The sequence below is a fragment of the Herpailurus yagouaroundi genome, unplaced genomic scaffold (genome assembly GCF_014898765.1).
Source record: "Herpailurus yagouaroundi ecotype Mexico unplaced genomic scaffold, PumYag 100, whole genome shotgun sequence".
Classification (NCBI taxonomy): Eukaryota; Metazoa; Chordata; class Mammalia; order Carnivora; family Felidae; genus Herpailurus; species Herpailurus yagouaroundi.
The window spans coordinates 26,285,682-26,311,039 of NW_024412391.1; the positions used below are offsets into that span (position 1 = coordinate 26,285,682).

The 25,358-nt window shown below is 37.9% G+C and overlaps 1 protein-coding gene across 1 annotated transcript; it reads left to right on the forward strand.

The window, feature by feature from the left end:
- Positions 1 to 7,435: 7,435 nt before the first annotated feature.
- ANKRD7 (ankyrin repeat domain 7) lies at positions 7,436 to 24,971 on the forward strand. The gene is made up of 7 exons (XM_040472147.1): positions 7,436 to 7,829; positions 10,385 to 10,499; positions 10,653 to 10,826; positions 12,514 to 12,620; positions 13,297 to 13,434; positions 22,240 to 22,349; positions 23,781 to 24,971. The coding sequence occupies exons 1-7, from the start codon at positions 7,600 to 7,602 to the stop codon at positions 23,786 to 23,788; spliced, it is 882 nt and encodes a 293-aa protein (XP_040328081.1). The 5' UTR covers positions 7,436 to 7,599; the 3' UTR covers positions 23,789 to 24,971.
- The last annotated feature ends 387 nt before the right edge of the window (positions 24,972 to 25,358 follow it).

Consider the following 25,358-nt stretch of genomic DNA (forward strand, 5'->3'; position numbering starts at 1 on the left):
AGGAAAAGGAAGGTGAACCCCAACATTCTGATAAGCAACATTTCTATCAGGTACTGTACTGAATAATTTCATTCTCGTGTATTTTCTTAGGCTTGTGAAGTAAAAGGGGAAAAAAAAACTCAGAAAGGTTAAGAATATTGCCCAAGTCCCTGTAGTTTGTATTCCATGATGGTAATTCGGGAATGTATCATTAAGGAAAATTGAAAAACTATGTCAATGGGCACAAGAAATGACTCTAAAAATAGAAGGCTAGAAAAACACAAAAAGATGGCAACCTCTATCAAAATTGGGAAGGACGGTTTTGCATGGAAATGAGGTTAAAACAAGCTGGATCAGTAGCCCAGGGGAAGTCATGGTCCATGGATTTCTGGAAGACAGCAGTGCAGCCTCAGACCCCAGGAGACTAGCTGGAGCCAGCAGAAGCTACGGTTTTAGAGAGATAGCCAAGGAAACAAATTCAGAAGAGTTTGTAGTGGAGGTGAAACAGGGGCACTACTGGCCCATTAGAAATACCTTTGAGGGGCACCTGGGTGTCTCAGTTAAGTGTCCGACTTCAGCTCAGGTCATGATCTCACAGTTCATGAGTTCAAGCCCCACATCAAGCTCTGTGCTGACAGCTCAGAGCCTGGAGCCTGCTTCAGATTCTGTGTCTCCCTCTTTCTCTGTCTCTCCTACCTCTCGCACTCTTATCTCTCTCAAAAATAAATAAACATTAAAAAAAAAAGTACCTTTGAAAGGTAGAAAAATGTGCCCTTTTTTCCTTTGTCACAGACCTGTGTCAAAGTACGTGGTTTGGCCATTCCCACTTGTTTCTTCCAAGGAGGCAGTGTAGATCTGCACAACCTTATGCCATTGTACTAGTTTGGCTGGGATAAGAAGGGAGAGATGGAGGTTAAGGACTTCAGTTATAGAGAAGGGTATTCCTCTAAGCTGTCCACACGAGTGAGAAAAATAGTCTATTTATATGGCTGTCTAGTCGAGATTTAAATATTCACCTAATGTTGGATAGGTGTCAAATAGTTCTTTTTGTTGTTAAACTTCTTAAAGGAAGAATAAATGTGCTCTATCTTAGATATTACCAGACACAATAAAAAGTAATTCACAATTTGGCAACATTCTAAGATTTTAAATACTTAGGAGAAGTCACAACAATGAGTCACAATTAAATCAAGTACCATTGCACTAAACTTGCACTACAAAATACTGTTTCAGAGTATGCATTTTCCTGAAATGGGAAGTCAACATGAATTCAGTTATAAAATATACAAAATTATCTATTCTGTCTAGTTTTTTATTAGATGTCCCACATCAAAATTCCACTCAACCTTCAGGACCTGATTCAGATCCCAGGCTAACCTTGGTCAAGGTTCCACAAATAATATTAGATGATCCTGATTCGTGGGTGTTTTGCTTGTGCCTCTATTGTGGATTTTTTTTTAATTTTATTAATGTTTATTTTTGAGAGAGAGATGGAGAGAGGGACAGAGTGTGAGCAAGGAGGGGCAGAAAGAGAGAGACACAGAATCTAAAGCAGGCTCCAGCTGTCAGCACAGAGCCTGTGATGCAGAGCTCAAACCCACAAGCCATGAGATCATGACCTGAGCTGAAGTCGAATGCTTAACTGAGTGAGCCACCCAGTCACCCCTGTGCCTCTATTATGAATTAACTTTTATGATTATAGGTAAGTTTTGATTAGAAAGCCTAGAAAAGCTACTTATCCTTCAAGCCCAGCCCAAAAGTTCTTTTTTATTTGAAATCACCCCAACCATCCATAACCTACTTTGTCACTCCCTCCCTCTAGGCTAATATTAAAGGTAGAGTACACATCATGTGACCCTTACTAACTTATATAGCTGAGAAAGAATTTCTTTAGTGGTGGGGGCTAGAAGGGTCGAGGTTAACTAAACATTAGTGAGCTCATTGAAGGCAGAGAATGTAAGATATCTTTTTCATCTTTGCTCCTCTGAAATAATATAGAGCCTAGATCAGAGTTTCTAAGCCTGGGAACTATTGACATTTGGGGCCAGGTAAGTACCTGTAGAGGGTTGCCCTGTGCATTGTGGAATATTTAGCAGTATTCTTCTTCAGTCTCGACAGCCAAAAATATCTCCAGACATGGCCAAATATTCCCTGGGGGATAAAATTGCCCTGGTTGAGAACCACTGATCTAAACCATTGTGGGAATTAGTGTGCATTGACTTGATGTCAAGAATTATCAAGTTTTGTTCTCCACCTTACATCTTCCACATCATGTAGCACTAGAAAGGAGTTCAACAAATGTATTCAAGTGAATAAATAAATCTTTCCTCTGAGCCATTAAAAATAGGGTTTACAGAGATGGTATGTTTTCATCTATTCATGAAAGAGACAGTATGGAATATTGGCTAACGAGGCAAGTTCTGGAGTCAGATTGGGTGGGTTCAAATGTATGTCATATGAGTTTATATACCAACTCTCAGCTTGCCAGTACAGTAACCTTGAGCAAGTCATTAAACTTTGCTGCACCTCAGTATCCTCACTATCAAATGTTGATACAAATAGTATTTAGCTCAACAAGACTGTGTGAAGATTACATGATAAGCTATGCAAAACACTTGGAGCAGTACATGACAAGAATCAGTTATTATGTATATATTATGTGCATATATCAGTATACTGTATAATACAGTATAATGTATCTTGTCTATTACAGAACATACACATACAATCATTTTCAAAGCAACACATAATAATTGGTATAAAAAGGTTCTGATATCCACCCAGTGGATTTTTTTTTTTTTTGTATGCTTTGAGTGCTATGTACTATTCTCTGAAGATTTCTGATTTTAGGAGCACACTGAGGATAGATTAGGGATTGGCATTCTTCACGGCTGGGAAGCTGCTTACTGAAGGCTCCTGTGGAGATGGACTGGGGTCTGTGATTTTGGCAGTTACTTCTGGTGGGCCAGTTTCACATTAAGTTCTGTGTTCACACTCCCATCTGCCACCCTCAAGTTCTTGTTTAAACAGTACATCCTGCTTTTTACCTCTGACCCATGGAATTAAGGAGAAGTTCTGTGTCCAAAGTTGCATTCAAGAATTTAAAAGGTAGATAGACGCAGAGATCATTATTCAAATGTTTATCCATTCATGTGACAGACATTTATTGAGCATTTAGTGTGGCAAATCTTGTTATGGAAGTTGAGAACTAGCCTGGAACAAAACATTCAAAAGTGGCTGCCCTCTCAAAGCTTACTTTACAGTGGCAGGAACAGCACTTCGGGAAAGGAGAGCAACAGGGTCAGAGGCTATGAGACAGGAACATGCTTAGTGCGTCAGGGAGCCACTGAGAAACCATGGTGGCTGGAGCTATGTGAGCTTGAGTAAGAAGAAGGACCTGAGGTAGAGAAGTGAAGGGTGGAGTGTGAAGGAGGAGGTCACAAATTGCACAGGCCCAGGTCATTATAAGAAATTCAGCTTTTACTGTGAGGGAGTTAGGAAATCATTGAAGTATTTTTATCAGACGAATGACACCATCTGAAGGCCCTTTAACTGGATCATTCAGGCTGCTGGGTTCAGAATAGACTGGGGCAAGGTGGTGTGCAAGAGCAGAAGCATGAAGACCAGTCAGGATTCTCCTATAAAGTACTAAAGTAAAACTACAAATGAGAGAAATGATGTTGGCCTATGCTACATGGACAGCAGTGGTAAAGTTCTGCATGTATTTTGGAGGCAATACATTTAGATTTTGCTAACTTATGAGCTAGCTGATGTGGCCATTGAGAAAGGGGGAAGTCAAAGATGATGCTAAGACTTTTGACCTGAGCAACTTTTGACCTGACTTTTAAAGAATGGAGTTACCTGTTTTTAAGTAAGAGAGTGACAGAGTGGAATGTCAGGTAGAGATGTGAAGTGTAACATTCATGTAGGAAGTCAGTAGGATTCGTGGTCCACCCTGACAATAGGAGTTGTTACTGGAAGTAGGGTGACATCCAGCCCCATGGCACTCACCTAGAGTGGGAAACAGACTGTTGTGCTATCTCCCTGGATAAGGGGAGAAGCCGATTGCAGTGGACAGCTTGTGGGCCCAGAGACCAGGGCTACAGCATAGGAGACGGATTCCAGAGGTGTGGAGTATAATGGTGCCATGGACAATGACTGTGGGGCCCCAGGCCACCATGTGAGAGAAACAGGGCATCTGGGTGGAGACATGACAGAGGAGTGAGGAGTGAAAAATCCACTTGCCCACCACAGAGTCCCACTGGAAGGGGAAAGGGGACAGCAAGTCCACTCAGCATGGAATGGCAACAGCCAGCAAAGCAAGGCTGAGACCCAGCTGGCCAGCTTCAACCCCTTCACACTCAGAATGAGTTCATGAAGGTTAATCTGCCAGATTGAAGGCCTCGCTGAAAGAGACCTAGGCCCTTCTGAAGGACAAACAGGTACTCTTTTTCTTGAGCATGCCCAGCGCTCTGACGCAGCAACACGACATGTTGAGGAAGAAGAATCTATAGGCAATAGATATACTAGTCCAGAATTCAGGACAGGGGAACAGATTAGAACTCTCAATTTTGGAGTTGATAATGTATAGATAACCTAAAGCCATGGGACTGAATGAGAGAGATCACCCAGAAGGGAATATGGATAGGGGAAGAAATCAAATGAATTCTGGATATATTTTGTAGTTAGAGTTAACAGGATTTGCTGGCAATTTAAATGTAGGTATAGGGGCGCCTGGGTGGCGCAGTCGGTTAAGCGTCCGACTTCAGCCAGGTCACGATCTCGCGGTCCCTGAGTTCGAGCCCCGCATCAGGCTCTGGGCTGATGGCTCAGAGCCTGGAGCCTGTTTCCGATTCTGTGTCTCCCTCTCTCTCTGCTCCTCCCCCGTTCATGCTCTGTCTCTCTCTGTCCCAAAAATAAATAAACGTTGAAAAATTAAAAAAAATAAATAAATAAATGTAGGTATAAAAGATAAGATTCAAAGATGACTGACTCCAAGGATTTGGGGGGGGTTACAAAATGAAGCTATTGATGGACTGACCCTGGGGTTCTCCAATACTGGAGATAAAGAGGAATCAGCAAACCGAGAAGGAATTGTTATAAAGGAAGAAATCAAACTAGGGAAGTGTGATATCTTAGAAGCCAAGTGAAGACAGTGTTTCAGGGAGCAAGTAATGGTCCTTGAAACCTGTGTCAAATGCTACTGGATTAATATAAAAACTGAGCGATGACAATGGGATTTCACATGCTAGACATCATGGTCAATCATACTTAAAGCAGTTTTGGTTGAGAGGGATAGGAACAAAAGAAAGGTTGCTAAGAGGGTGAATCTTAAAAGTTCTTAATCACAAGAAAAAAATTTGTTGTAACTTTGATGACAGATGATAAGTAGAGTTACTGTGTTGATCATTTTGCAGTATATACAAATATTGTTGCAGGATTGTTTTACCTTAATACTCAGGATTCGTCGTCTCGCTACTTTGAAGAATGAAGAGATGGACCCAAAATGAGCAGCAGGCAAAAGTTTATTAGAGTATAAGATTGGAAAGGAAGCATAGTATTAAAACTCTCTTTACAGAGAGGGGGATATTAGAAAGTGAATGCCCATCGATTGTAGGCAAGGGTCCTTGTTTTATAAGGTTCAGGTCAACCCCTCCCCCCCCCCTTTCCCCTTCCCCCTAATTCCTTCTCAGGTCCTACCCTCACTGGCTTGATAGCTCTAGGTGCTGGGTGGTCCTTTCCTGATTGGCTCATTTCCTTTGTATGAGGGATGGTCTATGGCCATATCATTCCTTGTGGGTTATAGGTCTTATGGTCTACTACTTATTTTTAGTCAGGTCTTTTGTCAGATCCCTGAGGGGAACCTTAGGGGAAGTAGGTGGTGTGTTACTTTCTCAAGAGGAGCCTTACACCTGGGTGGGGCAGGGTATGCTGTGGTCAGACACTCCCAACTTTGTTCCAAAATATGTCTTTCTCCACCCAGGGATCTCAGGTCCTAATCCTTTTCCTCTCTGCCTATTTTATCCTATCTTTTCCTATCATAATATCAATTCATTATGTTGTATACCTGATACTGATATACTGTTTTATGTCAATTATAACTCAATAAAAAATAGGTAATGATAGGAATTGCTATGGGAACAGAAGAAGAAAAATGATATAGAGAGATTATAAGATTATAGACAACTCTGAGGAGTTTTGCTGTAAAGGAGAGAAATGAGGCAATGAATGTTGTGGAGGAAGGTGTGGTCAGTTTTGTTTGTTTTTAGTTTGGACAAATATTAGTATGTATTTATGCTAATAAGAGTTAGTTAACAGAGAGACAAACTTTATAGACACATGAGAAAGCAAGAGGTTGCTGAAGCAATGTCCCTGGGCAGGCTACAGAGGATGGGTTCCAGTTCACAGGAGAAGTGTAGCCTTTGCTAGAAACATGGACATATCATCAATATGAACAGAAGAGAAGGTAAAATATTTTTTGGTAAGTAGGTGGGTAGATGCCCTGGGAGTGTAGAAATTTCTTTTGTGATTAATTCTTCTGTCTAAATGGATCAGGATACCAGGTCATCAGCCAAGAATGACTTTGGAGAGAAGATAATGAAATGGTTAAGGAAGGTGTGAGTGTAAATGAATCGGAAATATTTGAGGATTGCTGGAACGTAGGGCAATCTTCTTAAGGTGAATCTTCATGAACTAAAGGTGAGACAAGACAATGTGGCTTTGTTTTTTCCTTCAGTCACATTCAGTGACTCAAGAAAGAGAAGTTTAGATGGGAGTTTTAGATTTACCCAGGACTGTGGTTTAGGCAGCAAGTAAGAAAAAGATTGAGGGCAAACATGAAGGTATAAGCATTGGAGTGATGATAATGATTAACCATGGAATTTAATCTTGTTAAGTAGGGAAATGTGGACACAAAGTGCGGTGGTCAAGGTCAGTGAAGGTTGCAGAATTAGTGCACTATAGGTGCAGTGAGTTGGAAGGATTTTTGGAATTTTGTGATGTGAAAAGGTAAGCTGGAATATGAGAGGTAGCATTCAAAAGTAAGTTTGATATTGAGATTATAGAAGGATCTCAGTCACTGTTAACTATGTGGGTGATCCTGTGAACCATGTGGGTGAGGGTGGGGGATAGGCTGGAGGGCAAGGTCCCTGGAGAAGATCCATCCCCACCACAAGGAGGGTAAATCTCAGCTTTCAAGAGTTTAAGTCATTAGGTTTATACTCGAACGAGAAGGGGTTATTTCTAAGAAAGTTGGTAGGTTTCTACCAAAAGGCTTTGATCTACTAGTAAGACTGACAGTGTAGCAGTCAAAGATCTTAAGTGAGAGTCTGGGTTTGGGCGTCTACAACACTGAATCCTGGTTGTTGCTCAAGGTCCTGGGCGTTGCCAGGCAACTGAGGCGCCTGCGTTGCCCCAGGCAAGTGGCCCAACCCCTTTGTCTTTGCCCGCTTCCTGTCACTGGTTCACTTCCTGTCTCTGGCTAGTTTGGACTCCTGGAGTGGGGTGAAGATCTGCCGGACGCATCCTCAAGCCAGGGGGTCCAGGCCCCAGGGGCAGGTCGGGGGTTTAGGAGTGACCAGGACATCCTGGTCCAGCTGAAAGACTGTCTCCTTTGCCACCATGAAGAAGCTTCTCACCTTCTGGAGAAGGAAGGATGAGCCTCAAGGCCCCTCCTCGCACCTGCCTGTGGCCCAGGCCAGTACCCATCACCCCGCCCAGCCAGGCTACAACCTTCGAGATAAAGATTTAAAGAAACTTCACAAAGCTGCCTCGGTCGGGGATTTGGAGAAGGTGAAGGAGTACCTTCAGCTCAAGAAACGTGATGTGAATGTACGGGACAGACAGTACAGGTGACCAGACGGATTAAGGGCAGTGTGGAAGGGAAGCTGGGTCCACTGGGTCCTGTAATCAGGAGCAGGACTTGTCTGGGCTCCTTCATGGGTTGTCGCTACAGATTTTCCACAGTGAAGAGGTCAGGTAACCACTGACAGAGGGTCACGTGCCCAAATCCAGCTTGTTATTTTGTTTAATGCTTACCTGGATATTTGAGGGCATCTGTGCCTTCCCTGATTGCCACCACTTCCCCCGCTGCATTAATCTACATCTGGCATTTCACCCTTTACCCGAACTACTGTTTTTAACTTGATACATATATATTGTCCTAAGCCATCCAAGATTTACCATACTACTAATATACTAATAGGAAAAGAGTAGAGAGACCTCTCAGAACAGTGGTTGTTAAGATTTTAATATTTTGAGACAGCAAAATAATTGACTTTAATGTGGATCTCTGATGATTTTTTTCAATTGCAGAGTCTCTTGAAAAAGTCCATCAACAACCACTTACTGCAAAAACAAAATTAATTTTATATATTAAGAAACATAGAAGTCATGTGTTTGACATTAATAACAAAATATGTACTATCTGTGCCTACCTTAAAATCTTTGGGGGCATTTTCAAGTTATAGGGTATGAAGAGCATTATTTTTCACCATAACTGGGTAACTGGAAACTATGGTTCTTAAGATTTATGTCAGTTTGCTGATAGTATTATGCCCTTTGACAAAAACAGAGTTATCTAAATTTATCCAACTTTTATCCTACACCACCCCATTCAATTACTTTACAAGGTCATGGATAACCTCAAAATGACTTCATTCAGTGGTCAATTCTCAGTCTTACCTGGCTCATATCTCAGCCAAGTATCTTCCATGCCCTATAAGTAGTATTCGAAATATTGACTTGTCTTTTAGGACACTTGGTTCACCTGGCATTTCTCCTACCTCTGTGAACACTGCTTTTCAGACTCCTTTGCTGATTTCTTTTCCTCTCCCTGCCTGGTAAATATTTGAGGGCTCAGAACTTGAAACGATTCTGTCTCTTAATCTTCACTTGCCTGGTGAAGAGAGATTATCTTTAAATGTCTATATTCCAATGCCTTCCAACTTTTTATCTCGAGCCAGACCTCTTCCCTGAACTCTGGACTCCTATACAAATACCTATACTTCAGTGTGGATATCTAATAGCCTGTGGTGTACTGGTAAATGTTTAATAGCAAGCTCTGAGGTGAGGGTGGGAGTGGAGCTAAGGGAGGAGAAGCACTGATTTCAAGCTACCAGTGTGATGTCATTTGGCTTGAATAGTTCCTAAAAATTTAGTAATTGATTTGTGAGAGCCACTGGCTCCACCACTCACTCTTTACAAATCTCAAGCATCCCCAAACGGCGTTTCCATTTTCCCTCCTTAGATCTTCATTTCTCTTTCTAGAAATCCCAAATCCTTTCTTTCAGTTGTTTGGCCAGAAACATTCTTGCCTCCTGGAGTCATTCTTGACTCTTCTCATTCTTTCATACCACCCATGTGATTTTGTTGGCTCCACCTTCAAATTGTATCTAAAATCCAACTATTTCTTGCCACCTTCACAGTTACCATTCTAGGCAAAACCTCCATCATATCTTAACCAAAATTGCTGCAATGGCAGTAATTTGTTTTTTGTCTTTTAACCCTTTCAATTTATTCCCAACACAGTAGTCAGAATGATCCTATAAAATGTATGTAAAATGAATCATTCCTTGCCTTAACAACTTCCCCTGGCTTTCCATCTCATTAAGGATAAAGGCCAAAGTCCTTCCAATGGCTCATTCAGCCTTATATGATATTCACTCTCACCCTATTCTCTCTCTCATCTTACATCCTATGACTCTCCCTTTCCTTCATATCCAGCTTCCCTGGCCTCCTCAGTGTTCCTCAGAAATGCCAGAAATGTTAGGACCTTTGGACTTGCTGTTCCCTTTGCCTCGAGTGTTTTCCCACCAGATACCCACATGGCTTCCTCTCTCACTTCCTTACAGTGTCTATTTAATAATCACCTTATCAACGAGGGATTCCTTGGCAACTCTATCTATAATTATAAGTTCTCTCCTTGCTGACATTTCCTGTCCTTCTTCCCTGCCTGATTTTTCTCCTTAGCACTTAATACTGTCTGGCGTGCTTTTCTATTTCAAGCTTTTTATTTACCTTTTCCACTAACATTTATGATCCATAAGAGCAGGTGTGTTTGTCTGTTTTGTTTGCTGCTGGATCCTCATCATCCAGAACCCTGCCTAGCCATAGTAAATGATTACTAAGACATTTTTATGATGAAGGTATGCATACATACATAGGTATTTTTTGACTCATTATAGTTAAATTTTCCTTGAAGTGAAACCAGTTAAATATTTGATCTTCAAGGCATTTTCACAGCCTTATTAGTTCAGTAAAAAGCAATTAATATAAATTTTCTATAAAGATCAATAAGTACCTGAAGCAAATACCTTAAAAGTATATGATCTGGCATGTTCTTGGGTATCGTAACTTCTCAAACTAAGACTTACCTCTAATTTTGTGTTGTGTCATATTGATATAGAACCCCTTTGCACCTGGCCTGTGCTAATGGATATTCAAATATTGTATCTCTCTTAATTGAGAAACAGTGCGAAATAAATGTCTGCGATGGTGAAAAAAGATCTCCATTGACTAAGGTGTGTTAATTTTTTCCTTTTCAATTGAAATGCAGTTGAGTTCTTCTAGTTAACTTGGGTTGGATTTCATCTTTTAAAATATAGTACCACATGTTAGTTTAATATATCCTGGATAGTAAGTTGGTTACTCATTTATTCTTGTTGTATCGACAGGCAGTACAGTGCGCAAAGGAAGACTGTGCTACTATTCTTCTGGAGCATGGTGCATACCCAAATCTGGTAGATTTCGATGGCAATACTGCTCTCCATTATGCCGTCTGTGGCCACAGTGTCTCATTAGTTGAAAAATTGCTTGAACACAAAGCTAATCTTGAATATCAAAATAAGGTAGTGTATTAAAAATAACATATTTTAGAAATCAATGGAAAAAGGTATTTATTGCAGATGATTTATGTCTGTTGAAACATGTTATATGAAGCATGAATTTTCCAAAATGAAATTGGGGAAAAGGAGAAGGAGAATAAGATGATGAAATACTGATAAGGTTTTCTTTTTTAAAAAATCTTGGTCCATTTCATGTTAGACTATAATGCTGACCTCCAAAACAGCATTATGTTTAACAATGATAACTGTTCAAAGGCTTACATCAAATGAGAAATATCTGATTTCCCTAGAAGTGGATATTGGTTAAAAATTATAAGCCTACATTTTTTTCCTGTCTTATTTATATACTCATAGATAATGAAAATAGGGTTGACATAGAAAATCACTTACTATACTAAAAGTAATCCAACTCTCCTATAGAGATGAGGGGTTTTGTTTGTTTGTTTTTGTTTGTTTTTTTAAAAAAAGCTTCTTAACACTTAAGTTCACTGATACTTTGTCTCCATGACAGCCCAAAATAAATGCCCAGGCTTGGAAGTTTAAATGAAATTCTGTGGAAACTCAAGCGTAATATTATGACGTGTGAATTGATGGTTTGTAATATTTACATTAAATACGAGGTGCTTATCACTTAAATACTCCAGGTTTCTCTTGCCCACAATTTGAATTAAGCCTAAAGTAGAAACTTTAATTTTAATTTTTACTGACCCAACTCCAGTTTGTTTTCTTGGTCTCTGAAATCATATTTTGTTATATATCAAAACCTTTTCAAAATTAAAGTATATATTCAGAGGTTTCTTATTAACACACTTATCTTTTATTTGTATTTGTCTTTTATTTTATTTATATCTAAGTTAACATATAGTGTAATAATGGTTTCAGGAGTAGAATTTAGTGATCCATCACTTATACATAACACCCAGTGCTAATCCCAACAAGGGTTCTGCATAATGCCCATCACCCATTTAGCCCATCCTCCCACCCAGTATCCCTCCAGCAGCCCTCAGTTTGTTCTCTGTATTTAAGAGTCTCTTATGGTTTGCCTCCCTCTGTTTTTATATTATTTTTCCTTCCCTTCCCCTATATTCATCTGTCGTGTTTCTTAAATTCCACATATGAATGAAATCATACGATATTTATCTTTGACTGACTTATTTCACTTAACCTAATACATTCTAGTTCCATCCACGTTGTTGCAGATGGCAAGATTTCATTCTTTTTGATCACAAGTAATATGCCATTGTATGTACACACCATATTTTCTTTATCTATTTGTCAGTCAATGAACATTTAGGCTCTTTGCATAATTCAGCCATTGTTGATAGTGCTGCCATAAACATTGGGGTGCATGTGCCCCTTTGAATCAGCATTTTTGTATCCTTTGGATGAATACCTAGTAGTGCAATTGCTGGGTCATATGGTAACTATATTTTTAATTTTTTGAGGAACCGCATAATGTTTTTCAGAGTAGCTGCACCAGTTTGCATTCCCACCAGCAGTGCAAAAAATCCTCTTTATCCACATCCTCGCTAACATCTGTTTTCTGAGTTGTTAATTTTAGCCATTCTGACAGGTGTGAGGTGGTAACACACTTATATTTTAAATTAAACCTAAATCTAAAATGTATATAATAAAATGCAAAAATATTAGTACCATAGTTTAAATAATCATTTTGAAATAAAATTTTCAGGATGGGTATACTCCACTTTTACTTGCCGTTACTGAAAATAATGCAGAAATGGTAGAATATCTTCTGAAGAAAGGGGCAGATGTGAATGCTTCAGATAAGAATCAAAGGTATAATAAATTCTAAATAAGAGCATATAACTCTAGCTACTTAATAAGATGATATATGTGTGTGTGTGTTTATATATATACTTGTGCCTATATGTTTATGCATTTTGTGATATTGATAAAAGATCTGGCCATTTATTTTGGGCAAATTACCTAGATACCCAGGATCTGTTTTTTTCTGTAAAATCAAACAGTTGAGCCAGATTAGTAGGTGGTGGTGGTGGTAGTGGTTGTTGTTGTTATTATTATTATTTTTGTTATTATTGTTATTATTATTATATTACTTATAACATTAGAATTAGAATCTTACACAGAACTCAGTCTCTAAATTCTAGATGCTGTAGTTAAATGAGGCAGAGGACCCAGAACCCCAGAACCCCAGACATGCCCCTCCCTAGCATTTTGAGATTTTTGAGATTTGGGTTCCAGGGAGCAGGGATTGAAAACCTTTGAGCTAGCTGCTTCCTAGAGACTCTTCTATCTTTAGACTCCATGATATAATCTGTGATTGATAAACCTTTTTGAGTAGATCTGCTCCACTTTTTACATTCTTGCCCTGATTCTTTTCCTGATAGAGATTCTACATTTGAACAGTACATTTAGAAGACTAATGTTTAAAAGATGTACAAGACATGTCTAAGATCCATAAATACACATTTATGTATCTCTCTCGCTCCAGAACAGCCCTTATGATTGCTCTAAGTGATGAACCAACAAATTTAGTCAGTCTTCTTCTTCAGCAAGAAGTGAACCTATCTTCCCAAGATATTTATGGATTCACAGCTGAGGACTATGCTTCTTTTAATGGTTTTACTGTGTAAGTGGTACTGCATGTCTTTTAACAGTTGTATGAGATTTGATCATAAGAACCAGGAGCCCCCAAAGTAAAAAGCTGGAATGGGCTCTGTAGTGGCTCTGGAATGGGTAACCATATTAGGAACTCTTGTCCCAGGGACCCAGGGATCCTTGATTTCACCTGGTTGTGGGATCCAGTCAATATAAGAACTACAAGTGGGCCGAGTGTACAGCTTCACCCCCAGTGGTATGGGAATTTGAAGTCTGTCAGGACAGTGATTTCAGCAACTAGTGACATAGCCAATAATAAAACATCTGTGTAAAAGTGTTGGGCAAAAGATGATTAATCTACACAAGCCTCTTTCAATGTTTTTATGCATTAGTAATATAAATATTTTATTCAAGCTTTGAATATTGTTGTTATGTCAGCTAACTTTAGTTTGATAAGTTTTCAGAATTCTCATTAACCTATATATTCTCATTAATCTAAAAGACAAAACTTTTGAGATAATGGGGGAAGATGGTGGCATAGGCAGATGCAGGGCTCACCTTGTCCTGCTGATCATTTAGATTCTACCCACATCTGCCTAAATAACCCAGAAAACCGCCAGAACACTACCAGAATAGACCCTCAGGAGCCAAGTGTAGACAAGAGGCCCACGAAAGAGGGTAGGAAGGGTGGAGAGGCAGTGTGCGCTACCCGGACTGGCAGGAGGGAGCTGGGGCAGTCTAGGGGCAGCCCACCTGGCAAGGCAGAGCCCCTGAGTCTGACTTGCAAAAGCAGAGGGGCTGGATTCCATGAGTTCTGACAGACAGTGGGACTTAACATCTGGAATGTTAAAAGTCAACAGCTCTGCTCAGAGAGCGGATTTCAAAAGAAATCGGGTCTGACTGAGGTCCACCCACCAACACAAGTTACTCTAGACAGCACAGGGGAAGTGCCCTGAAGTTTGGCACCACCCCAGGGACTAGCCAAAATGACAAAACAGAACTCTCCTTAAAAGAAACTCCAGGGTGTAGTGACACCGAATGAATTGATCAAAAATGATTTAAGCAATATAACGGAATAAGAATTTAGAATAATAGTCATAAAATTAATCGCTGGGCTTGAAAAAAGTATAGAGGACAACAGAGAATCTATTGCTACAGAGATCAAGGGACTAAGAAATAGTCATGAGGAGCTAAAAAAAATGCTATAAATGAGGTGCAAAATAAAAATGGAGGCGACCACAGCTCGGATTGAAGAGGCAGAGGAGGGAAGAGGTAAATTAGAAGATAAAATTATAGAAAAAGAGGAAGCTGAGAAAAAGAGAGATGAAAAAATCCAGGAATATGAGGGGAGAATTAGAGAACTAAGTGATGCAATCAAATGCACCAATATCCGTATCACAGGAATTCCAGAAAAGGAAGAGAGAGAAAGGGGCTGAAGGTGTACTTGAACAAGCCCGAGCTGAGAACTTCCCTGATCTGGGGAAAGAAAAAGGCATTGAAATCAAGAGGCACAGAGAACTCCCTTTAGACATAACTTGAATCCATCTTCTGCGTGACATATCATAGTGAAACTGGCAAAATACAAGGATACAGAGAAAATTCTGAAAGCTAGGGATAAACAGGCTCTAACTTACAAAGGGAGACCCATAAGACTAGTGGCAGACCTATCTACTGAAACTTGGCAGGCCAGAAAGGAATGGCAGGAAATCTTCAATGTGATGAACAGAAAAAATATGCAGCCAAGAATTCTTTATCCAGCAAGTCTGTCATTCAGAATAGAAGGAGACATAAAGGTTTTCCCAAACAAACAAAAACTGAACGAATTTATCACCACTAAACCAGCCCTACAAGAGATCCTAAGGGGGATTCTGTGAGTGAAATGTTGCAAGGACCACAAAGTACCAGAGACATCACTACAAGCATGAAACCTACAGACATCACAATGACTCTAAACCCACATCTTTCTATAATAACACTGAATGTAAATGGACTAAATGCTCCAACCAAAAGACATACAGTATAAGAATGGATAAAAAAACAAGACCCATCTATTTGCTGTCTACAAGAGACTCATTTTAGACCTGAGGACACCTTCAGATTGAAAGTGAGGGGATAGAGAACTATGTATCATGCTACTGGAAGTCAAAAGAAAGCTGGAGTAACCATACTTATATCAGACAAATTAGACTTTAAATTAAAGGCTGTAACAAGAGATGAAGAAGGGCATTATATAATAATTACAGGGTATATCCATGAGGAAGAGCTAGCAATTATAAATGTCTATGCACCAAATACGGGAGCCCCCAAATATATAAAACAATTAATCACAAAAATAAGCAACCTTATTGATAAGAATGTGGTAATTGCAGGGAACTTTAATACCCCACTTAAAACAGTGAATAGATCATCTAGACACAGGATCAATGAAGAAATAAGGGCCCTGAATTATACATTGGATTAGATGGACTTACAGATATATTTAGAACTCTGTATCCCAAAGCAATAGAATATGCTTTCTTCTCTAGTGCACATGGAACATTCTCCAAGATAGATCACATACTTGGTCACAAAACAGCCCTTCATAAGTATAAAAGAATTGAGATCATACCATGCACACTTTCAGACCACAATGCTATGAAACTTGAAATTAACCACAGGAAAAGGTCTGGAAAACCTCCAAAAGCATGGAGGTTAAAGAACACCCTACTAAAGAATGAATGGGTCAACCAGGCAATTAGAGAAGAAACTAAAAAAATATATGGAAACAAATGAAAATGAAAATACAATCTAAATGCTTTGGGATGCAGTTAAGGCAGTACTGAGAGGAAAATGCATTGCAATCCAGGCTTATCCCAAGAAACAAGAAAATCCCAAATACGAAATCTAACAGCACACCTAAAGGAACGAGAAGCAGAACAGCAAAGACACCCAAAACCCAGCAGAAGGAGAGAAATAATAGATATCAGAGCAGAAATAAACAATATAGAATCTAAAAACACTGTAGAGCAGATCAATGAAACCAAGAGTTGGTTTTTTGAAAACATAAATAAAATTGATAAGCCTCTACCCAGACTTCTCAAAAAGAAAAGGGAGAGGACCCAAATAGATAAAATCATGAATGAAAAATGGAATGATTACAACCAGTCCCTCAGAAATACAAGCAATTATCTGGGAATACATTGAAAGATTATATATCAACAAACTGGACAGCCTGGAAGAAATGGACAAATTCTTAAGCACCCACACATTTCCCAAACTCAAACAGGAAGAAATAGAAAACTTGAACAGACCCATAACCAACAAAGAAATTGAATCAGTTATCAAGAATCTCCCAACAATCAGAGTCCAGGACCAGATGGCTTCCCTGGGGAATTCTACCAGACATTTAAAGCAGAGATAATACCTACCCTTCTCAAGCTGTTCCAAAAAATAGAAAGGGAAGGAAAACTTCCAGACTCATTCTATGAAGCCAGCATTACTTGATTTAGGATTTGATCCTAAACCAGACAGAGACCCAGCAAAAAAAAAAAGAACTACAGGCCAATATTCCTGATGAATATGGATGCAAAAATTCTCAATAAGATACTAGCAAGTCGAATTCAACAGCATATAAAAAGAATTATTCACCATGATCAAGTGGGATTCATTCCTGGGATGCAGGGCTGGTTCAACATTTGTAAATCAATCAATGTGATACATCACATTAATAAAAGAACCGTATGATCCTGTCAATTGATGTGGAAAAAGTATTTGACAAAATTCAGCACTCTTTCTTAATAAAAACCCTCGAGAGAGTCGGGATAGAAGGAACATACTTAAACATCATAAAAGCGATTTATGAAAAGCCCAGAGTTAATATCATCCTCAATGGGGAAAAACTGAGAGCTTTCCCTCGAGATCAGGAACACGACAGGGATGTCCACTCTCACCATTGTTGTTTAACATAGTGTTGGAAGTTCTAGCATCAGCAATCAGACAACAAAAGGAAATCAAAGGCATCAAAATTGGCAAAGATGAAGTCAAGTTTCACTTTTTGCAGATGACATGATATTATACATGGAAAACCTGATAGACTTCACCAAAAGTCTCCTAGAACTGATACATGAATTCAGCAAAGTTGTAGAATACAAAATCAATGTACAGAAATCAGTTGCATTCTTATACACTAATAAGGAAGCAACAGAAAGACAAATAAAGAAACTGATCCCATTCACAATTGCACCAAGAAGCATAAATTACCTAGGAATAAATCTAACCAAAGATGTAAAAGATCTGTATGCTGAAAACTATAGAAAGCTGATGAAGGAAATTGAACAAGATATAAAGAAATGGAAAAACATTCCATGCTCATGGATTGGAAGAATAAATATTGTCAAAATGTCAATACTACCCAAAGCTATCTACACATTCAATGAAATCCCAATCAAAATGCACCAGCATTCTTCTCGAAGCTAGAGGAAGCAATCCTAAAATTTGTATGGAATCACAAAAGACCGCAAATAGCCAAAGTAATTTTGAAGAAGAAGACCAAAACAGGGGCATCACAATCCCAGACTTTAGCCTCTACTAGCTGTAATCAGCCTTAGAGGCTTTAGCCTCTAACACTGTAATCATCAAGACAGCATGGTATTGGCACAAAAACAGACACATAGACCAATGGAATAGAACAGAAACCCCAGAATTAGACCCACAAACATATGGCCAATTAATCTTTGACAAAGCAGGAAAGAATATCCAATGGAAAAAAGACAGTCTCTTTAACAAATGGTGCTGGGAGAACTGGACAGCAACACACAGAAGGATGAAACTAGACCACTTTCTTACACCATTCATAAAAACAAACTCAAGGGGCGCCTGGGTGGCGCAGTCGGTTAAGCGTCCGACTTCAGCCAGGTCACGATCTCGCGGTCCGTGAGTTCGAGCCCCGCGTCAGGCTCTGGGCTGATGGCTCAGAGCCTGGAGCCTGTTTCCGATTCTGTGTCTCCCCCTCTCTCTGCCCCTCCCCCGTTCATGCTCTGTCTCTCTCTGTCCCAAAAATAAATAAACGTTGAAAAACAAACAAACAAACAAAAAAAACCTCAAAATGTATAAAGGACCTGAATGTGAGACAGGAAACCATCAAAACTCTAGAGGAGAAAGCAGGAAAAGACCTCTCTGACCTCAGCCGTAGCAATTTCTTACTTGACACATCCCCAAAGGCAAGGGAAGTAAATGCAAAAATGAACTATTGGGACCTCATGAAGATAAAAACGTTCTGCACTGCAAAGGAAACAATCAACAAAACTAAAAGGCAACCAACGGAATGGGAAAAGATATTTGCAAATGACATATTGGACAAAGGGCTAGTATCCAAAATCTATAAAGAACTCACCAAACTCTACACTCGAAAAACAAATAATCCAGTGAAGAAATGGGCAGAAAACATGAATAGACACTTCTCTAAAGAAGACATCCAGATGGCCAACAGGCACATGAAAAGATGCTCAATGTCGCTCCTCATCAGGGAAATACAAATCAAAACCACACTCAGATACCACCTCACGCCAGTCAGAGTGGCCAAAATGAACAAATCAGGAGACTCTAGATGCTGGAGAGGATGTGGAGAAACGGGAACCCTCTTGCACTGTTGGTGGGCATCCAAACTGGTGCAGCTGCTCTGGAAAACAGTGTGGAGGCTCCTCAAAAAATTAAAAATAGATCTACCCTAGGACCCAGCAATAGCACTGCTAGGAATTTATCCAAGGGACACAGGAGTACTGATGCATAGGGGCACTTGTACCCCAGTGTTTATAGCAGCACTCTCAACAATAGCCAAATTATGGAAAGAGCCTAAATGTCCATCAACTGATGAATGGATAGAGAAATTGTGGTTTATATACACAATGGAATACTACTTGGGAATGAGAAAGAATGAAATCTGGCCTTTTGTAGCAACGTGGATGGAACTGGAGAGTGTTATGCTAAGTGAAATAATTCCTAAAGAGAAAGACAGATACTATATGTTTTCATTCTTATTTGGATCCTGAGAAACTTAACAGAAGACCATGGGGGAGGGGGAGGAAAAAAAAAAGGTTAGAAAGGGATGGAGCCAAAACATAAGAGACTCTTAAAAACTTAGAACAAACTGAGGGTTGATGGGGGATGGGAGGGAAGGGAGGGTGGGTGATGGGTATTGAGGAGGGCACCTGTTGGGATGTGCACTGGGTGTTGTATGGAAACCAATTTGACAATAAATTTCATATTAAATAAATAAATAAAAGACAAAACTTTTAATGTATGAATATGCATTTCTAAATTTTAATAGTCAATGAGAGGGGCACCTGGGTTGCTCAGTCAATTGAGTGTCTGACTTTTGATTTCAGCTCAGGTCGTTATCCCAGACTTGTGGGCTCAAGCCCCGTGTCTGGCTCCGTGCTGAGCATGAAGCCTGCTATGGATTCTCTCTCTCTCCGTGTGCCCCTCTCCCCAGATCACACACTTTCTCTCTCCCTCTCTGTAAAATAAAATTAAAAAAAAAAGTCAATGAGGAAGTAAGTTGCAATGAACAGAAATTTACTTTATAGCTAATGAAATTAAACAATATACAGGATATTTTCCTTATAATTTCATTTTAAGGTAAAATTTTAATTTTACATAGACATTTTTTTCTAGTGTACTGTTTTCTTATTTTTCTTCCACCTACTTATTCACATTTTAGTAATACCTTTAACCATTAATTCCATATGAGCATCTTAGGAGTGGTGGATACAGGAGAGAGAGAAGTAAATATATATATATAAAATATATATATATAATTATATATATTTATTTATATATTTATATGTATATCATACACATATATATGTATATGTATGTATATTATATACATATATACATATGTATATTATATACATATATATTATTTATATGTATATTATATGTATATTTATATGTATATTATATATATAAATATTTATTCAGATGTTTATTTTTAAAGTCTAAATTGAACTTTAGAAAGTAAATATATGAAATTACCTATATGAACCATAAATGAATATAATACTTTCTTTGCAATATTGGACATGTGTACTGTGTTTTACCTTGGTTTAAGCAAACCCTATGTAGAAAAATTTAAATAAAGAGAAAAATTACTGATGAATATCTATTCTATGAAAGGATTCTTCTTTTTTATAAAAAGAATTCCTGTTACTTTTAAATAGGGAATTTTCCTCATCATTTAAAAAGTTTGGGTAAATGCAACTAGGATATATATATATATATATATATATATATATATATATATATATGTTTAAAATATGCGTTAGTCTAAAAAACATACTTATATATCTAAAGTAACTTGTTTGCATCTGTAAATCTTGTGAAGCTCTTATTGGCTAGTTCGATGGGAAGGAAACTTACGATCTTCATTCATCTCCCCCAAATGATTTTGCAGAACATTCTTTTTGTAGTTTACTCCATCATTAATTTCAGAATAAATAGAAGCATGTTGACCATGGAATATTATCCTCTCAATTTTATTTTAATATGTTTACTGTTTAAAATTCTAAGCATTACATCATTTCTTTTTTTCAGAGAGGTAAAAGGGAAAAGAGGTAATTTCCTAATGATGAAGCAATTACCTTTTGGATGTGGGAACAATGAGCATTCAATAAAAATTGCAAATAACTTCTAAGTTGCAATCGAATTCTCCCTGTCCTCTTTTCTGCTTTTATTCCTCTTTTTCAGTGGGAACTAAGCTCTCTGTAATTGTGACTTTTGTTGTTTAAATAGTTGTTGCCTATCTACGGTATTTAGCACATGGCTTCTGCTTATTGGTATCACACTAGTTAGCTCTCTTCTTGGTGCACATCTATGGCTTAGTAAAAGTAGAAGCATAGAGAATGCTTTTCATGTAGTTTTTTTTAAAAAAGACTAAGTGAGACTATCAAATGAGAGAATTATATTTAGCTATTTATTTTACAATTGGCTTTAACTCACATTGGCACATTCATTTCACTGAAATTGTGAAACCATATGTCCATTAATGTATAACTAGGTCGGCTCTTTTCAGGCATGGAGAAAAGATTTATTACCTACTGGATATGTTTCAGTCAGTCCCTGAATTAATTGTCTTCACTTTGTCAATTTACTGTTAAGCCCAAGTCTGATGAGTTGAATTGTGTCCTACCTCTACCCCCCACCCCCCCACCCCCCACAAATCATGTCCTAACCCCTAGTATCTCATAATATGGATGATTGTATTTGGAGAGAGGGCTTTTAAAGAAATGTTAAATTAAAATTATTGTGCTGTAGGGTGGGTCCTAATCCAGTTTGACTGGAGTTCTTATAAGAAAAGGAGATTAAGACATAGAGACAAGAATGGTGCTTGCTGTCAGAGGGGCGACTTTTAGCAAGAGCACAGTCATCTGTTAGCCAAGGAGAGAAGTCTGGAACAGATCTTCTCCTTACAGCCCTCAGTAGAAACCAACCTTGATCTTGGACTTCCAGCTTCCAGAACTATGAGACAATGTAAATACCACCAAGTCTGTGGTATTTTGTTACAGCAGCCCTAGCAAACTAATACACCAACTATAACCTAAAGCTACTTTTTATACCTTGCTTATGGTTTATTTTGAGAGCAGGAAGTAAAGAAGAAACAGAGAATGGGAGTACGAGAAATAAAAATGGTGTCTGTTAACGGAGTTGGCTTAAAAGGAGGCTTCAGGTCAGCAGTGAATGTGTAGCATATTTAAGAAGGCATTAGCTAATGTCTAATGTTTTGATTTGGTGATTATATATTATGAATTTAATTGACTATGAATTCTGGAATTTATATATATTTTCTCTTTGTTGATAGATATTATCAATTAATTGCCAATTATAGAAAGGGGAAGAAAGTTGAACAGGTATCTAACTCTAAAGATACAATCTTGGACACTACATTTGATACAGAAGAACTGAAGGAAGGTAAGAAGATACAAACTGAACAAGTAGTTTTCCTTAATGGTTTTCATTTGTTTGCTTTTTAGGAAGGGATACTGCCTTATCAAATAACATTTAAATTTGAAATAGAAGTTCTCCTATTTTGAAATATTACATATTTTTCAAAACTGTTCTTAAGAAAATTTGTAATTAAAATATTCTGATGTGTTGGCTAAAAATGTAAAGAGAAACTGAATGATTAAGATAATTTTTATTCGTAGTCTAGTTATAAAAAAACAAAATGTGACTAGTTGTAACAATGATGACTAGTTATAAAAAACAAATTTTTAAATAAATATAAAGCTATTAGTAAATTTTAAATTTTATTCTAAAAGCGCATCAGGTAAATACAGTTGCAAATTGTTTATATAATATCTATCTAATATCACATAAAACTTAAAATTAGGTAACAGTATTTGTGAAGAATTGAAAATACCATGCATCTATGAAAATGATTTTTGGTTCTTATTTTAAAAAAACAACAAACATACATAGTTTGGGGATTTTTTTTTTTTTTTTTGTTATTGGTTTTTGTTTTATTGGTCGATATGTCATACTTTGACTTTTTTTAATCAGATAACATAAAAGTTTTTAGTTATTCTCTGTATTCACCAATAGCCACACTCCTCCCCTTCCCTTCACCTATAGTATAAAAAAGAAGAAAAATAAAAGAAAACTTAAGGCAGAGAGGAAACCTGATGGCAATAGGTGGTCCCATTAGTGTCACAACTATTCAAACACTCTTTCTTCATCGCCTCAAATCTAAAGTATCTAAGTTATGATACTTAGAGCAGTGTGTGGTCCTACTGCCTCTAGGTGAGAGAATTTCCCTGAATTTTCCTTATAACTTAATGTCACACACTCAAGAAATTTTGTTTCTTTGGGCCCTTGTTCTTCATCCTAATGTGCTCCTCTCCTACCCTCTCTCTATCTTTTTTTATAATGTTCACATAACTGTAAGAAGTAAGGAATTTCTGTGATTTACACTTCATTTCTTTAGGGAAATAAAGCAGTAGAAACTTAGAAATACCACTCTTATATTTTGAGTATCTCCTGAGGCTAAACAATTAAAAACACCCCTCCCCCCACATCCTTTTATCAATGGCAACACATGTTACAGTTTTTAGTGAAATGTTAATCTTTATGTCTTGAAGCATAATGGAAATATTAGGTCAAGAAAATTGCCAAAAGACATTGCAAAAGATGGTGACCTTTAAAGTTTGTATTTCTGTCAGATTCAAATGGGGTCATTTAATTATGCATTTTTAAAAATGACCATGAAATGAAGAAATATTATAATTATAATGTATAAATTATAATTGTTTTGTAGCTGAGGCATAGACTTTAAGAAATATACTTGGGAATGAAAATATCTGAACATAAATGAAGACATTACAGATATTACTTGTTTTCTAGACATGTAACCTCATTTCTACAAATCCTTTGCTGCTGCCTTGAATTAGAAAATCATTTTGAAAGAACAACTAAATGAACTGTCACAGCATTTCACTGACTACTCATTTGAAGAAAAGTTTGTTAAACAGAGCAGTTTTTGCCTTAGAAGATGTGGAGAAGTTTCAAAAGACAAACATCTATATCATGAACTGTCAGTTGAAAGGATACAATTTGTGTTCAGCTTATAGGCAGAAAAAAATCTTTTTAGTCATAGTTTTGAATGGGATATTCATAAGAGGAAGCTTTGCAATATATCGTGTTAGGTATGCAGTAGAGCATTTAAATAAAGCAAAAACAAAGAAGTAACTGATGTATAAAAATAGAGGAAATTGCAGCTATAGAGGAAGAAATGATAAATAATCCTGTGTAAATGGAAATTCTCTCCTATTTACAAGTACTTTCACTAACAAAACCTTTTTTTTTAATTTTTGATAAATGCTGCAATAATACATATCATGAAAATTTGGGTATTACAGAAAAGAAGATAAGAAAATGAATCACCCATAGTGTCATCACCCAAACAAAATATCTGTTCATTTTTGGCATGTTTTGTAGTCTTTTAAAATCTGCTTGACTTTTTTTTTTCCTCAAAGGGAATTTACAGTTTTACATTTTTCTTTTTAAAAACAATACCTACTACATAGTTTTCACTGTGTTCCAAGTCCTACCTCCAACACATCCATCACAGTGTAGCTTCAGGGTTCTTCCCTGGAAGACTCTTCCTTGAGTTGTCTGCTGGGATGCTTCCTTACCTCATATGGGACATCAGTGAAGTCTTCTCTGGCTGCCTGGCCATTCTGTCACTTACAATGTTTTAGTATCTATTCCTCTCCCCCTTGCCTTTTGGATTGCAAGATCTGTGAGACCTTGAACTTTTGGTTCATAGTAAATCCTCACCACTTGTAAAATGTCTGGTGATAGGAAATATTCAGTTGCCAAATACAGGCATACCTCATTTTATTGCACTTTGCTTCATTGCACTTTGGAAATATTTTTTTGCAACTAGAAGGTTTGTGGTAACCCTGCATCAAACAAGTCTGTCAGCACCATTTTTCCTGCAGAGTTTGCCTACTTCGTGTCTCTGTGTCACATTTTGGTAATTTTCATATTTCAAACTTTTTCATTATTATTATATTTGTTATGGTGATGCGATCAGTAATTTTTGATGTTACTATTATAACTGGCTTGTGCCACAAGCCACACCCACATCAGACAGCAAACTTAATCGATAAACATGTATTTTGACCACTCCACCAAACCTCCTATTCCCCTTCTCTCTCCCTCTCCTCAGGCCTCCTTATTCTCAGAGACACAACAGCATTGGCATTAGAACAATTAATAACTGTATAATGGACTCTCAAGTGTTCAAGTGAAAGGAAGAGTCTCAAGTCAGTCACTTTAAGTCAGAGGCAGAAATGATTATGCTTAGTGAGGAAGGCATGGTGAAAGCTGAAATAGGCCAAAAGCTAGGCCTCTTGTGCCAAATAGTTAACCAAGTTGTGAATGCACAGGAAAAGTCCTTAAAGGAAATTGAAAGTG